The 16,704-nt window shown below is 44.2% G+C and overlaps 1 protein-coding gene across 2 annotated transcripts in view; it reads left to right on the top strand.

The window, feature by feature from the left end:
* RAD54B (RAD54 homolog B) overlaps window positions 1-16,704 on the top strand; it is a 165,589-nt gene that overhangs the window by 112,900 nt on the left and 35,985 nt on the right. The window contains exons 10-11 of one of the 2 annotated variants that reach the window (XM_077493041.1): window positions 2,179-2,469; window positions 11,701-11,864. In XM_077493041.1, the coding sequence (XP_077349167.1) occupies window positions 2,179-2,469; window positions 11,701-11,864 (455 nt within the window). Of the gene's footprint in view, window positions 1-2,178; window positions 2,470-11,697; window positions 11,865-16,704 lie in introns of both variants that reach the window. The other variant, XM_077493040.1, reaches the window with a different exon arrangement.

The raw sequence follows: 16,704 nt of genomic DNA, 5'->3' as shown, positions 1-16,704 counted from the left end.
TAGAAAAAGGTTCCGCACTATTGCTCTGACATCGGCGCGACTTACTTTGACTTTTGTTAAACAAGCCGTATGCAAGTGGTGCAGCAGTGTGAACCAGGCCTAAACGTCAATTCTTCTAGGAGGCATAGATCATCAACCTTATGGAACCATTGAGTTAACGTAGGAACAGTTTTTTGCCCCCACAACACAGGGATCAAAGACTTAGCTGCATTTAATGAATTATTGATAATTGATCTCTTATATCGACCTATTGATTCTGTTGTATAATGAAATAAGATTATCCAGGGTTCATAGCAGAGATAGGTTATGTTTTTCTAATTGGGATATGTACTGTACATTGTCCTCCAAACAACTGCTCCCAGGAACTTTTTGCCTTTTTCTTTCCTGCATATCACTGGTCTTGCTGAGACTTGCATTTCCAAAACACTCTGCAGCACCAGGTATAGTCTCTCTGGGGACTACATCTCCAACAAGTCTTTGCTCCTCCCAGCAGGCTTTGTCTTTTCCCAGACTACACAGCAGCAGTATTACTGCTTCCTTTGTTTTTCCTGGTGGTGGTCTCCTCTGGCTGTACACAGCTCTGCAACCTCTGTCTCCTCTCTCTCTGTCTTTTCTCTCTCTCTCTCTCTCTCTCTCTCTCTCTCTCTCTCTCTCTCTCTCTCTCTCTCTCTCTCTCTCTCCCTCTCCCTCTCCCTCTCCCTCTCCCTCTCCCTCTCCCTCTCCCTCTCCCTCTCCCTCTCCCTCTCCCTCTCCCTCTCCCCCCCCCCCCCCCCCCCCTCACACACCTGATCCAACTCCCTGGCAACTTAAGAGGAGGTGCGGGGGCAGAAGTAGTAGTCCAGTCTGTGCTGCAGACCAGGGCTTCTTCTTTTTTTTTTTTTTTTTTTTCCATAAAGGGCTACTTATTTTTTATACATTACAACAAAGGATTCCCATTGCACTATGGGTTAGACAAAAAGAAGGCATTGCTGATGAATCTATAAACTGTGTAAACAAAAAACTAATTTAATTATATAGGCAAACTGAGAGGTTTAAAAAAACGAAAAGGCCTAAAGCCCTACCTGTCGCTCAGTAGTGTAAAGAAAGAATTTACACAGTTATAGAGCATTCCTTTCAATCGGCCAAATGTACATTTTTCTGTGCAGTTTGCCATGTCACCTGGCTTCCGTTGGTTTGCCCATTAGATGAGTCAGCATTGTCGCACTGCCGATTTGTCAACCGGTAAGCAGGACAGTACAGTATGTGAAACACAAGACTGGCTTAACAGGATAACAAATCCATTGATGGAATCAAGCTGTTTGCTTGTGGTTCTAGTTTTATTTTCCATAAAAGGGCAAGATATATCAAAGACTAAACTCAAAGGACAGTGGTATTTAAGTGATTGTAAACCCTCACCTTGTAAAACAAAACATTCAGTTTAAAATAGAAATGAAACACAAACCATATGTGTATAGTTTGTCAAACCCCCCCACCCCCCCCTTTTTTTTTTTTAATAAAAGTGATCACATTCCCTCTGTTCTCAACTGCATAAGAGCTGGGGGAGGATAAACAGCAGAACACTGAACCTCCCAGTGAATGGCTGTGGGGTGGTGTCAGGATCAGGAGAGCAGGCTGAGTTCCCAGTGCAAACAGATAACTGACCATGGTATGTACTCTTGCTTAGTGTGGTCAGTTTTTAATAGAAAAGCAGAGGGACTGGCAGGAACACCAGGCATTTCACACAAAGGAAACCGGATACTTTCTCATTCAAGTACACGATACAATAGGCACATTGTATATAATAAGGAATATAAAATGTTGGGTTTACATATTATTTAATCAAATATCCCGAAGCACTATAATGAGCTAATGTCTTCTTTGCTTTAAAGACTTATGTTTTACAAGGTTTCTACTCCATAAATAAATGTGAAAGTAAGACATACATAAACCAGTCCACAGAAGTTTCTCAGTGGCTGTCTCTCATTATGTGTGTTGCAGTGAAGAGAAGAAAGGGCCTAGCTGTCACTGTAAAAGCTGGAACTCACTAACATCCCTTTTAAGTGTTGTGACTTTGCTGTAGTGAGCGAGTGCTCTGTGTGACCCAATCATCCATTCTGCACTTGTGAGCTGAACTGTTTATCAAATTAAATTTACGGTTTCCTTTCATGCTAAGCTGTCTTCTGTTTTTCCGTGGTTTAGGAACAAAAAACTTTAGGAGAAGAAAGAGCTTCAGAACTGTCACATCTGACAGGACTTTTTATCCTCAGAAGAACACAGGAGGTCATTAATAAATTCCTCCCTCCGAAGATCGAGAGCATAGTCTTCTGCAAGCCATCCATGTTTCAGCTTGATTTGTACAGAAGGCTTCTCAACTCTGGCCTAGTAAGATCTTGTTTGCAAGGGCTGGGGGAGAACAGTCCACACCTGGTCTGTATTGGCGCACTCAAGAAACTTTGTAACCACCCTATTCTTCTCTACAAGACTCTCCAGGTCAGTGGGGTGCATGTGCAACAAAGATACTGCACAAAGTGCTCATGAAATAATGTACAAACGACTGTGTTTTTTATAAAGTTTAGTGTTTTTTTTTTTGTTTGTTTTTAATCAGGAAAATGTTTGTGCCAGAAACCAATAAAAATACAATTCAGTATACATGAAGGATACGGCACACAAGAGACACTACAAAAGAGCCTGCAAGCTCAGTATAGGATAGTCAGACAGTATAACCAGATTACAATACCGTGTCTAAAATGTAACTGAATAAGTTTCCCTGAATAAGCATGAAAAAGGCATAATGGCAGTACAGAAAAAAGAAAAACATCAACAAAACAACATACTGTGAAAAGTCAACAATAAGACAATGGCACAGCATACATATCTGCTATCCAGTAATAAGAAAGCACAAACGACCTCCATGTGGGAGAATAAAAAGTAATAACCTGAGTCGTCTGTTTTCAGATGAAGCTTAATTAAAGCTGGAGTTTAGCTTAAAAAAAAAATTCCCTACAGTTTTAGTCATATCACTTAGTGGTTGTAAACTCAGAAACATGAACATAGCATATCCCTATATAGTGTGTACTTATCTTAGCCCAGAGCACTAAGTGTAATTTATGTCTGCTGCTTAGTTACTCTATCAGCATTAGTTACATCTGACAAGTTTTCCTGACACCAAGAGAAAAAAGGTGACGGGAGGGATCTCCAGCTGGTTGACAGCCTTAGAGGCGAAGATCGGTCTGTTATTCAAACCCTGCAGCTGGATAAGGTAAGGGAGACTCCTCAAGGATTTTTCTAATTCTAGTAGGTTTCTCCTTTGACGTAAATGTATGCTATGCCTATAGTCACCACCGGGGGCTGCCAAGAGCACATACCTTTCATGTCTGTTCTGCCTGCTTGGTGCCCATGCTCTATGCTCCTCCAGCCATGCTCCAGGAAGGATGAAGGTAAGGGGTTTTTTGCCTTCCGGGATTCTCCCTCCTCAGATTGGGGACTGAGACAGGCCTGGGTAGAGATTGGTAACATACGCATCACCCGCGGTTCGCTGCCATTACAGTGGCTTCATGTCCACTGACCCTTCCCTCTCCTCTGCCCCAGCCTCCCCTCCATGCTTATCAGCAGGATTACTTGTTTTTAAAAAAAGTTAAGGGGGACGCAAGTGGTCGCAGCAGGGAGGGGCGGAGCACTAGCTTACACAGGCTTTAAAGTGCACTCTTTTTTCAGGTGCACACAGCCTATGGAGCGACACAGAGCAGACGGGCACATGTGAATGTGGAGGACACAGGCATTACCAGGCAGCATTTACTTAGGCACCAGACTGAATCTTGGTAGCAGCGGCAGTTGCTGAACTACAGTACTCAGCAGTCAGTGCATTTTTTGTGGTACATCTACCTTTTGTTGCTTTGCACTATGGGTAGAAGAGGTACAAGTACCCCGAAGAATAGGGGCTCAAAGGGGTTCCCTTCAGGCTCTGAGGACCCCTCCCCCTCTGCAGCACCTCCCCCCCCCCCAGCAGGACCTGGGGAGGCTGGCCAGGGAGTGCCGTCGGGGTCAAGGGCTGCAGCTGCTTCTGGCACTTCAGCCCCTGTATACATTACACAGGAGGTTTTTTCCTCAATCAGAAACGCTTTAGAGGAAAGATTAGTGGCCTTAATCGCGTCTTCTCTCAGTGGAAGAAAACGCACTAGGTCCTTCTCTGTTACCCAGGACCCTCAGAGTGAGGAACTCTGGGATAAAGGAGAGGAATCCCCCTCAGAGGATCTAGAGGAGACTGATGATTCCACTTCTGAGGAATCTAGTGGAGAAGGGCCCTCTTCAGCTTCTCAGGATGAGAAGATGTTGATGCAAATTCTTGCTGGATTGGTCCGCTCCACAGTTAAGTTACCCGTACCTGAGTCCGTTAAAGAACCCACTTCTTCTCTGGGTTCACTGAAGCCGCCTTAAACTGCACATGCCTTTCCTGTTCATGGTTTACTGGAAAAGCTTATCTATTCTGAGTGGGATCACCCAGATAAAAAAATGTTCCTCCTAAAAAAGTTTTCTACACTTTATCATATGGAGGAAAAATTGACTAAGATGTGGAGTATATTGGCGATTGACGCCGCCATATACTCCGTAAATAAAAGCCTGACTTGTCCTGTTGACAACGCTCAGATGCTTAGGGATCCAACTGATAAAAAATTGGAATTCCTTGGCAGGTTCAGTAGCTCAACCTGCAGTGGCAGCAATTGGAGTCTGTCAATATTTGAGAGACCATGTTAAACAGGTGCTTAAAGCTTTACATGAACAACAAGCCCAGGGGTTAGCCAACCTACCAGCAGCTTTGTGTTTTGCTGTTGATGCCATCAGAGTTTCTATCCTTCAGACCTCTTGCCTTACGCTTGGGCTGGTACACATGCGTAGAATCTTATGGCTGAAAAATTGGTCAGCCGAATCACCATGTAAGAAACTCCTCGTGGGATTTCCCATTTGTGGTGCAAAACTGTTTGGAGAAGATTTGGACAATTATATCCAAAGGATCTCTAGTGGGAAAAGCACCCTTTTACCAGTCAAGAAAAGGAGTAAATGTCCCTCCTTTAAACGGGCGCTTTCTCCAGTGCCAGGGTCATCAGCCTCCAGGCAGTCACGACAGTCTCCTCCGTCAGGCTCAAAGGTTAAAACTGAGAGTCAACCCCAGGGACAAAAGAAGTCCTGGGGGAGAAGGTCTTCCAGACAAAACGCTAAGACCTCCTTATGAAGGGGTGCCCCCGACTCGCTCGAGTGTGGGGAAGACTAATAAAGTTCTCAGGGCTCTGGCATGAGAAATTTCGGGACAAATGGCTGGTCTCCACAATAACTCTAGGTTACAAACTAGAATTCCAAGAATTCCCTTCTTGTTTCCTCAGATCAAATGTACCCAGAAGTTTCTCCTTTTAGCATTGGAGCCACTATTGTCACAAAAAGTTATGATAGTTCCCATGCAAGAGCAGGGAATGGGGTTTTATTCAAACCTTTTCACGTTACCAAAGCCAAACGGAGATGTCAAATCCATTCTAGATCTCAAGATCTAAACCAATTTCTAAAGATACGGTCCTTTCGCATGGAATCGATCCGATCGGTAGTCTCCATCCTGCAAGGAGGAGGACTTCTGGCGTCAATAGACATCAAGGATGCGTACCTGCATGTACCTATTTTCCCTGCTCATCAAAAATACCAGCGTTTCGAAGTAGTAAAACGCCACTTTCAGTTTGTAGCTACTGCACCTCGGGTGTTTACAAAGACCTTGGCCCCTTCTCTGGCCAGATTAAGGGCCCAAGGTATAACGATAATAGCATACCTAGACGACTTGCTCTTGATAGACCAGTTGGTAGCCCGTCTGGACCAAAATTTGGTCACCACAATCAACTACCTGGAATACCTATGTTGGGTCCTCAACTTAGAGAATTCTTCTTTAAAACTAGTAAGAAGACTAGAGTATTTGGGTCTGGTCATAGATACGGCCCAGCAGAGGGTATTCCTACCCCAAGCAAAGATCAGTGCTATAAAAGAACTGATTCAGGTAGTCAGGGCAAAGAAGAGTCCTTCTATTTGTCTTTGTATGAGGTTGTTGGGGAAGATGGTGACTTCATTCGAAGCAGTTGCCTACGCACAGTTTCATTCGAGGCTGCTGCAAAATGGTATCCTGTCGGCCTGGAACAAGAAGGTTCAGTCGTTAGATTTTCCGATGCATCTGTCTCCTACAACGCATCAGAGCCTCAGCTGGTGGTTGATACCCAAAAATCTATGGAAAGGAAAATCCTTTTTACCAGTTACCTGGACAGTGGTAACAACAGATGCCAGTCTTTCGGGTTGGGGGGCAGTTCTGGAACAGTCGACTGTCCAAGGGAGATGGTCCAAGACCGAGAGGACCTTACCCATCAACATTCTGGAGATCCGTGCAGTGTATCTAGCCCTATAAGTCTGGACACTTAGGTTGCAGGGTTGCCCTGTCAAGATCCAGTCCAACAATGCCACAGCAGTAGCTTGTATCAATCACCAAGAGGGCACCAAGAGTCGGGCAGCTCAGGGAGAAGTAAACCGCATCTTAATCTGGGCAGAAAAACATGTGCCGTGCATATCGGCAGTCTTCATTCCGGGGGTAGAGAACTGGCAGGCGGACTACTTGAGCCACCAGTAGTTAGTCCCAGGGGAATGGTCTCTTCACCCTGACATCTTCTTGGCCATATGCCAGAGATGGGGGTTCCGGATGTAGATCTCGTTGCTTCCAGGTTCAACAACAAGATCGTCAACTTTGTATCAAAAAGAGGGATCCTCTTGCATGTGGGACAGATGCGTTTTTAACTCTGTGGCATCAGTTCTCTCTGATTTATGCATTCCCTCCTATTCTGCTACTGCCACGACTTCTTTGCAGGATCAGGCAGGAAAAGAAGTCAGTGTTTCTGGTGGCCCCAGCATGGCCCAGAAGAGCTTGGTATGCAGGAATAGTGAAGATGGCGGTAGGCTCTCCTTGGACCCTACCGTCCCGCCCAGACCTGCTATCCCAGGAACCAGTATTCCATCCTACCTTACAAACGCTAAATTTAACGGTTTGGCTATTGAAACCCACATTCTGAAGAATCGTGGGCTTTCGGGCCCTGTGATCTCTACCTTGATTAATGCAAGAAAGCCAGCTTCCAGAATGATTTATCATAGAGTCTGGAAAGCATATGTCTCCTGGTGTGAATCCAGGGGTTGGCACCCCAGAAAGTATGTCATAAGCAGAATCCTTGAATTTCTGCAAAATGGGTTAGAGATGAAACTGGCCTTGAGTACCATCAAGGGCCAAGTCTCGGCCTTATTAGTTCTGTTTCAACGTCCACTTGCTTTGCATTCTTTGGTTATAAGCTTTATACAAGGGGTAACGCGCCTTAATCCTCCAGTTAAGGTGCCTCTGAACCCCTGGGATCTGAATTTGGTTCTGTCAGCTTTACAGAAGCAGCCCTTTGAACCGATACATCAAATTCCCATAGTTCTGTTGACAAGAAAATTCATTTTTCTGGTGGCCATTTCTTCTGCCAGAAGAGTATCAGAATTAACGGCCCTCTCTTGTAAAGAGCCGTATCTGATAATGCACAAGGATAGAGTGGTGTTACGCCCACATCCTAGTTTTCTACCAAAGGTGGTCTCAGGTTTTCATCAAAACCAAGATATTGTTCTGCCTTCCTTTTCCAAATCCCTGCTCTATGGAAGAGAAGTCACTACATTCTTTGGATGTAGTGAGAGCAGTCAAAGCCTATCTGGAAGCGACTGCCCAAGTTCACAAAACGGATGTTTTGTTCATATTACCAGAGGGTCCTAAGAGAGGACAGGCAGCGTCAAAATCTACCATTGCTAAATGGATTCGACAAGTAAATTGTTCAAGCTTATGGTTTGAAGCAAAAGATTGCACCTTTTCAAATCAAGGCGCACTTCACTAGGGCTATTAGTGCTTCGTGGACAGTGTATCACCAGGCCTCCATGGCTAAAATCTGCAAGGCCGCAACCTGGTCATCAGTTCATACATTTACCAAATTTTATCAGGTGGTTGTGAGAAGGCATGAGGATATTGCCTTTGGGCGTAGTGTGCTGCAGGCAGAGGTTCCTCAGGTCTGATTACACCCGATGTTGTGTGGTTCCCCTCCCCTCAGATAGCATTGCTTTGGGACATCTCATCAGTAATTACTGAGTCTCTGTGTCCCGTGATGTACGAGAAAGAAAATAGGATTTTTTTTAACAGCTTACCTGTAAAATCCTTTTCTTTTGAGGTACATCACAAGACACAGAGGTCCCTCCCCTCTTCTAATACACTTATATTGCTTTGCTACAACACTCCTGGAGGTACCTCCAGTAGGGGGAGGGGTTATATGGGGGATTGAACTTCCTGTCTAGGGTGTGCCAGTGTCCAATCACCTAGTGATACCCTATAGCCCATAAGTAATTACTGAGTTTCTGTGTCCCGTGATGTACCTCAAAAGAAAAGGATTTTACAAGTAAGCTGTTATAAAAATCCTATTTTTCTTGGCGCTGCAGTATTTAACAGATTCATGTCTTCCTTCCTCCACTGAGAAAAGTTTTTTTTTTTTTTTTTTTTTTTTTTTTTTTAACGGTTTTTATTGTAGTTTTACAGAATAACAATAAGTATTGAACAGTGTCATACATCAGTAGATGGAAAATCGGTTACCGATACATGTTATCAGAATACAAACAGTTGCGAACTATTTCAACAGTGAAGCACAGTATAAGTACTGGGAGGAAGGCTGAGCACGGTGTCATGCCACTCCAGACACCCCATCTGGGAACTAACTGTGTCTGGAGGCGGCAGGCAACCCCTTCCCGAGTGTGCATTATAAGTCGATGCAGGAAAAACCTAGAACTTAACTGAAAGAAGGGGAGAAATAATAAAAAAAAATAAAAAATAAAAATAAAAAAAAACAGTTACCAATATAGGTCCCTAGTTTATAGTGTCGACAGTACATCACAGTTGAATACATAAGAACTAGAACCCGATATTGGGTGCTTCCGCACAGTTATATGCAGGTAATTTGAAATACAATTCTGCCAATACATGGGGGTGCAATGGATTACAGTAGGAGATGCAGGAATCCTACGTATTATGTGACCGAGAAGTCATTCCAGCTCTATGCTTCTGGGATCCTTGACCCAGGACTCCCAGCTTTTGTAAAATTTTCCTGTAGTGAGAAAAGTTTTTTTTAGTGATTAAAAGGCTTGTAACACGATCTGTGAATGGAGGAGAGAATCCTGTAACTGATCGTACTCGCTTGTCCCCACCCCCTTTCCTGACCTGCTGGGCTGTGTGCTCGGATAAGGGTCTTTACAACTCCTTTAACTCATACAACATACGCATGTGTGCAGTTAGGCCTCAGGTTTAATTAAATGCCGTTTCTATACACACATTAGGTACATTGTCTATTTTAGTAGTGGTCAGCTTTTATATGGGGGGGGGGGGGGTCTCATGTGCAGCCCCTTGATAACATTAAATGGCCACACATAATCAGTAAATATAATTTTATAGAAAGCCGTCAAAGACTGCAGGCATTCGACAAGAGATTAAAGGATTGTTATAGGAATGGTACAGGGGACAATGAGAGACTGCAGACAATGCTGCAGGAGATGGTCAGAGACTGGAGACAAATTACATTAGACTTGTAGAGCTCACAACTATTACTACAGCCTCTTTACAAATGAACAATACTTTCAGCATGATCAATTATAAAAGAACAGAGGGGAAAAAAACATAAAAAGAGAAAACAGATTTAGAGCACAGAAAAAAGTAAGATAGTGTGAAAAAAATCAACCAAACTGTTCTAGAATCCGGTCTAAAGAATATTTTCCTTTACTGGCCTCAGAATAAGTGCCAAATGGCTGTTGGTTGGGCACCAGGGGTCTATATTTAAAATGTTGGATACATTTGATTCACAGGTGTGACGCATCTTTTACATTTATTGAAAATTTTGTAGATTTTCATGTTAGTGTATTAAAAATAATTGTTTTGTTCTTCCTTAACGCAATGTCAATGGAAGTCCAAAATCAGAACTGCAACCTTTTTTTTTTCTAAAAGTACTTTACGAAAATGTATGATTTGTAGGTCCATCATAAACGTTCAAGTCAGTTTTGTACATTTTCGTATGTATGTGAAAGATGAAAAATTGTCTTGACAGCACTAACGTTAAAATACTGTACATCCAAAGGCTTTCGTATGACAGTTTAAACTTGTTCATACAGTTATGATGCATACATCATCAAGTCAGCCAAAAACTTGCTTTACCTTCCTTGACCTAGCCAAATCCTCCTTCCCTTGTGTCTCACATGCTTCCCCTACCTGACACTGCAGCTTAAAGTGATATTAAAGGCTCATGTTTTATTGTTTAAAAACAATAACACGTTATAATTACCTGCTCTATGTAATGTTTTTGCGCAGAGCAGTCCCAATCCTTCTCTTCTTGGCCAATTCCCCCTTGCCGAGTGCCCCCCATAAGACACACCGAGCGTGGCTCGAGCCTGCCCCCTGCTCCTTTCTCACACGCTGTGATTGACAAGCTCACGCTGCTGTGTCTCAGCCAATTAAGATTCCAATGCACACGTTCCTGTAGAGATGGCTGTGTATGTAAGTGGGTGCTGAAGTGACCACTGGTTTGAACCATGAAAAGCCAGAGAGAGCGACGTCACCAGCACATGTCTCCAAACTGGGTCCAGTCACGTCGTTACAGGAAATTGCAACGTTTCGGAGCCACACAGGAGGAGAATTCATTAGGCATGTGACCCATCAGGGAGGGAGAGCTTCTGCTTTTGTGAAAATCACTGGATCAAGATGGGACTCAGGTAAGTATTGAGTGGGATGCTGCACACAGAAGTTTTTTTACCTTCATGCATAGAATGTGTGAAGGTAAACAACCTTTAGCCTTTACAACCACTTCAAAGTGGAACTTTAGGTTCCAAAATGAAAATGGACAGACAAGCAGGATATTTGGTGGAGAGGAGACGTGCTCTGTCTCTTCTGCATTAAAGCTACTTACCTGTCTGTCCACTAGCGCAGCTCATCACACAAATTCGGCAATGGCAAATCTAACGGAACTCCCAAACATGCACGAGAGTGACGTCATCTCATCCTGGCCAATGACAGTGGCTGGCGATTGAGGCGGTGTTCTGCCGTATAGTGTCCGGGCATGAAATAGTGTCCGCCCCGTACTGCGCATGCGCAGTACGGAGCAGACGAAGCTTCGGAAAATTTCCGAAGCTGAACGGCGCCTGCGCCGTGAGTGGAGGTGGTAGCCCCACCATCCAAGCGGACATAGGATTGTGAGTATTAAAGGGCCCCTCGCGCGCGAGCTTCACTCGACACGCTTCGGGCTCGGCCTCGCTGCGCTCGGCTCTTTTTTATTCCTACTCTGAGTCCACTTGGATAGTGGGGATAGAACCTGGACTCACGGCGCAGGCGCCGTTCTTCCTCTGCAATTTTCGGAATCTGTGTTGCTGTGTACTGCGCATGCGCAGTACACAGCGGACACTATCCGATGGAGGACGTTATTAGACAAGCCACCGGAAGCTGGCTGCCGAAGATGTCTGCGGCCAGCAGTGAGTTCCGGGGATGGCGCATTGGCATAGGAGACAAGTTTTTGTCATAGGAGACACGTTTTTGTCCTAATTCTGTAAGCTAATTTACAAATTTCCCTGTAGTGGTGATAAGCACTAATAGTTTGTTTCTTTCACCAGAAGAAAACTACAAATCCGAACACGGAGGAAATTAGCTTTTATGAAAATTTAGGTGATCTATTTCCACAAAGTTATACTACAGAGGAAGTACAAGAGTCAGAGTCTGGAAAACTACAGGTTTTAATGAAGCTTTTGCAAGCAATAAAAGAGCACAGTCCATCTGAGAGGTTGGTATATAAGCAGAAGGATTTTTAGGATCTGTGCTGATGGGCTTTGTTTGTGTCAGGACTTCTCCTGTCCAGATATAAGTCTATAGGAATGCAAAACCAGCACAAAGCAGATTAATACAGTTTAGAAGATTAAATGCAGGTCAGAAGATCAACTGCAAGCTAAATTAACTTGTCAGTTAATTCTAAAGCTGGTCATACACTGAATGAGCTGGGCTGAATGAAAAAAAAAAAAACTGATTCCTCTATCCACACAAATGGGTGGTGGGTGGAGGTATCTCCCCCTGCCAGGTCATTGTTTTCTGACAGACACCCACAGCTGGAAAAATAGGCTGATCAGCGGCTACAGCCAATGATCAGAAATTTTTTCCAATATGCCTCCTCGACAGAAGTCGATCAAACAATCAACTTCTATCGAGCAGGTATGCCCATGTCCTGATCAAAATTTGACCCATCTCTGCACAAATGTCAGTTATTGTATGGCCAGCTTAAAAGATCTCAGATGACACTGCATGACACTGAAAAGTAGGCTGGGCTTTAAATTCAATAATAAAATGATTCTAAATGTAATAAGAAAAAGAAACAAATATGGTATAATTACCTGCTCTGTGCAATGGTTTTGCTCAGAGCAGCCCTAATCCTCTTTCTTTTTTTTTTTTTTTCCTTTTTTTTTTAGTTCCCTGCTGGCAGTCCTGGCTCCTCCTTCCTTCCGAGTGCCCCATAGGAAGCCTCTTGCTATGGGGGCACTCGAGCAGGCTCATTCTCGAGCCACTCTCCCATAAACGTCCGTTCACACACAGAACGTCTCTCGCCCGATGGTGTGATTGATAGCAGCAGGAGCCAATGAGGAGACAGAGACCCAGGAGAGCCGCTGCTCTCATACACTTAGCTGGATTGAGATGGGGCTCAGTTAAATATAAGGAGAACTGAGCTTAAAGTATGCATTAAAGTATAACTAGGAGGTTGAGTAGAACGGCACGGTCTATCAGAAAATTGTTGTCCCACATCCAAAAGTACTGGAGAGAAAAAAAGGAGGAGTTCCCCTGGGGGGGACTTTTTAGGCACGTACACAAAAAACGTATATAACAAAGTACAAAATGTATTTATTAAAATAAAATCATGCCATAAAAAGAATTAAACAGCATCATACATGGAATGTCAATATATATCGTCCATACAAAATATCATTATAGTTGATCACAGTATTAGTTGCCCTACGTGTTTCGGAGCCTTGAGAATCTCCTTCTTCAGGGGAAGATGTACAGTATGGAGTACAATTCTATTAGAATACAAAACAGCATAACATTAGAATAATAGACACATTTTGTCAAGAAAAAGAGAGAAGAATAATATTGTTTATAATAGTATACTTACAAATCAACAAATTATGCTGTGTGTAGATGGTATGCCATTAATTACTTACTACCAAAAGGCTGGTGTTTCAGGAGGATGGACATCTTTTCTTCAGCTCTGTTTTTGTAAAGACTAACTTATTAACTAGCAATTTTTTCTTCTTCAGTTTTTCTGTTAAGACTCTTTTCTACAGTATTGTTGGGGGTATATTCTCTGAATCCTTAGCTTGACTTCTAGATCATACCAAATCTGGACTGGAAGTAACGGGACTGCCCTGGGTTTGGCGTGTGGTGCTTGGACTCAGTTCTGGTTAAGTCACCTGTGGAACACTTCCCACTTCCTTAACAACTCCTCCAATTTCCTCTGTGCTTGTCCTGACTCTGAAGACTCATTATGTTGGTTGGGCCGGGCACCAGGAGCCACCAGGTACATTTCACTTAGTTTGACTCTTTGGGGCTTTTCCAACTCAGAAACTTCCACTTTTGATGAATCTTACCCTTTCTACCACCAGATCTGGACCAGCGTCTGGCTCTCAACACTATTAAAGGTCAGGTTTCTGCCTTTTCTATTCTGTTTCAGAGACCGTTGGCCTTTCAGGTTGATGGAGACCTTAGTACATGGGATCTCCCATGTTGGATTATCCATCTGTTCCACAGTTCCTCTGTGGGATGTGAATTGGTTTCTCTTCTCTTCAGAAACTATAATTTTAGCCTAGAATCATTCCTCTGTCTAATCTCACCCACTACGTCGCGCTCCTTGTAATTGTCACCTCTGCAAGGTGAGTTTCATAATTAGTAGCCTTATCTTGCTTAGGACAAGATACTGTTGAAGCCCAGTATGTCTTCCTGCAGAAATAAGTTTCTGCCTTTTACCTCAACCAGGATATTGTTTTTCTATCCCTTTGTCTTTCTCCAACTTATCAAAATGAAATTTTCCTCCAGTGCCTGGATGTGGTTCAGGCTGTGTAAATCTGTCTTCTGGATGGATTCTTCGGGCTCAGCTGATGCCAGTTTCGGGTGTTAGGTTTTACAGGTGACTTTTTGAGCTGCAGGCAGTCCGCAGTTCTTTTTTTTTTTCTTGAGCCTGTAAGAGCATTCCTCAGCGGGAATGCTAACCCACACCTTCAACCTCTCCTTCTCCGGCACCTTTTCTTCCCTGCTCAAACATGCACTGGTTATCCCCATACTCAAAAAACCCTCACTAGACCCAACCTGTTTGAATAACTTAAGACCCATCTCCCTGCTCCCATTTGCCTCCAAGCTCATCGAACGCATTGTCCATGACCAAATGAGCCGATACCTCACGGACAAACTTCTCGACCCCCTACAGTCTGGCTTCCGCCCACAACATTCTACTGAAACTGCCCTACTAAAACTCACCAATGACCTACTAACTGCCAAAACCAATGGGCACTATTCTATGCTCATACTTTTAGATCTCTCTGCTGCCTTTGACACAGTTGACCACATGCTCCTCCTCAGCAAATTACACTTCCTTGGCCTCTGTGATTCTGCGTTATCCTGGTTCTCCTCCTACCTATCTCAGCGCACTTTGTGTCACAACTCCATCTCCACTCCCTTTCCTCTTTCTGTTAGGGTACCCCAAGGCTCCGTCCTTGGGCCTCTCCTATTCTCACTCTATACCTCTTCCCTGGGCCAGTTGATAACCTCCCATGGCTTCCAATACCACCTCTATGCTGACGACACCCAGATCTATCTCTCCACTCCTCAACTCACCCCCTCGATCTCCTCACGTATCTCAAACTTACCGAATGACATATCGATATGGATGTCACACCACTTCCTCAAACTCAATCTTTCTAAAACTGAGCTTGTTATATTTCCTCCTTCACAGTCGTCCCCGTGACTTCACCATTAATATCAACAACACAGCCATTGGTCCCTCCACACATGCCAGGGTCCTGGGTGTAATCCTTGACTCTGACCTCTCCTTTAGCCCCCAATATCCAATTACTGGCTAAATCCTGCCCCCTTAACCTCCGCAACATCTCCAGAATTCGACTCTTCCTGACTAATGACACCACGGAGCAACTTATTCACTCCTTGATTATTTCCCGCCTTCACTAGTGCAACTCTCTCCTTAATGGCCTACCCTTAAGCAGGCTGTCCCCCTTTCAGTCTATTATGAATTCTGCTGCTAGACTAATACACCTCACTAACCGATCCATGACTGTTGCTCCTCTCTGCCAATCCCTTCACTGGCTTCCCTTACACCACCATGTAAAATTCAAAATGCTAACCATAACATACAAGGCCATTCACAACATCACCCCATCTACATCACCAACCTCATCTGCAGATATCACCCAAGTCATCCCCCCCACTCCTCCCAGGACCTCCTGCTCTCTAGCTCCCTTGTTACCTCTTCCCACGCTCGCCTTCAAGACTTCTCCAGAGCCTTTCCCATCCTCTGTAACTCCCTGCCCCAGTAAGTCCGATCAGCCCCTACCTTGTCCACCTTTAGGAGATCCCTGAAAACTCATTTATTCAGGAAAGCCTATCCCACACCCACCTAACAACTGCCCCCGAGCCACCCCTATCAAATCATTCTCTGCAGCTATTACCTTTTGTACCACCACTCCCTCCCTTTAGAATGTAAGCTCTACGAGCAGGGCCCTCGTGTACCTTTTGTATTGAACTGTACTGTAATTGTGTTGTCCCCCCTATACATTGTAAAGCGATGCGTAAACTGTTGGTGCTATATAAATCGCGTATAATAATAATAATTTTAGAGGTCTGGAAGGTTAAAGACTTCTGTGTCCTTTAGCTTAAAATGGTTGTAAAGGCTGAAGTTTTTTTTTTTTTTTTACCTTAATGCATTGTATACAATAAGGTAAAAAATCTTCTGTGCTGCAGGATCCCCCCCAGCCCCCTATATTCTTACCTAAGCCCGATCTTCATCCAGCAATGTGCACAAGAGCAGCAGTTCTCCTGTCCCTGTCCTTCCTCACTGGGTAGATTGATAGCAGCTGGAGTCATTGGCTCCCGCTGCTGTCAAACTCTGTAGCGCGGGGTGGGGCCAAGCCAACTTGTCCGTGTCAATAGACGACGAGTGCCCTCATAGAAAGCAGCTTCCTATAAGGGCACTCACCAAGGAGAAAGAGCAAGGAGCGTCGGCGGAGGACACCAGTAGAAGAGGACCAAGGCAGCTCTGTGCAATATTTTTTAGAACATGTTTGTTTTAATGAAAAAAAAATCCAAGGCTTAAAGTGGTTGTAAACCCTTACAAACCACTTTGACCTACAGGTAAGCCTAGATTAAGGCTTACCTGTAGGTCCAAGCAATATCTCCTAAACCTATATGGTTTAGGAGATATTTCGTAGACAGCGGCGCGCATGCGCACTGAACGCGGCAGTTCCAAAAATGGAGCTGCCGCATTTGTCGACTCCCGTGCGCATGCGCGGGAGTGACGGCTTCGCCGAATGACAGCGGCGGAGCTGCGAGACGCCACAAGCAAGATGGATGCG

This window comes from Lithobates pipiens, unplaced genomic scaffold, assembly GCF_037356315.1.
Source record: "Lithobates pipiens isolate NorthernLeopardFrog02 unplaced genomic scaffold, aLitPip1_a1.2 Scaffold_19, whole genome shotgun sequence".
Lineage (NCBI taxonomy): Eukaryota > Metazoa > Chordata > Amphibia > Anura > Ranidae > Lithobates > Lithobates pipiens.
The sequence above is the reverse complement of the archived record's forward strand: the minus strand, read 5'-3'. Positions and strand labels throughout refer to the sequence as shown.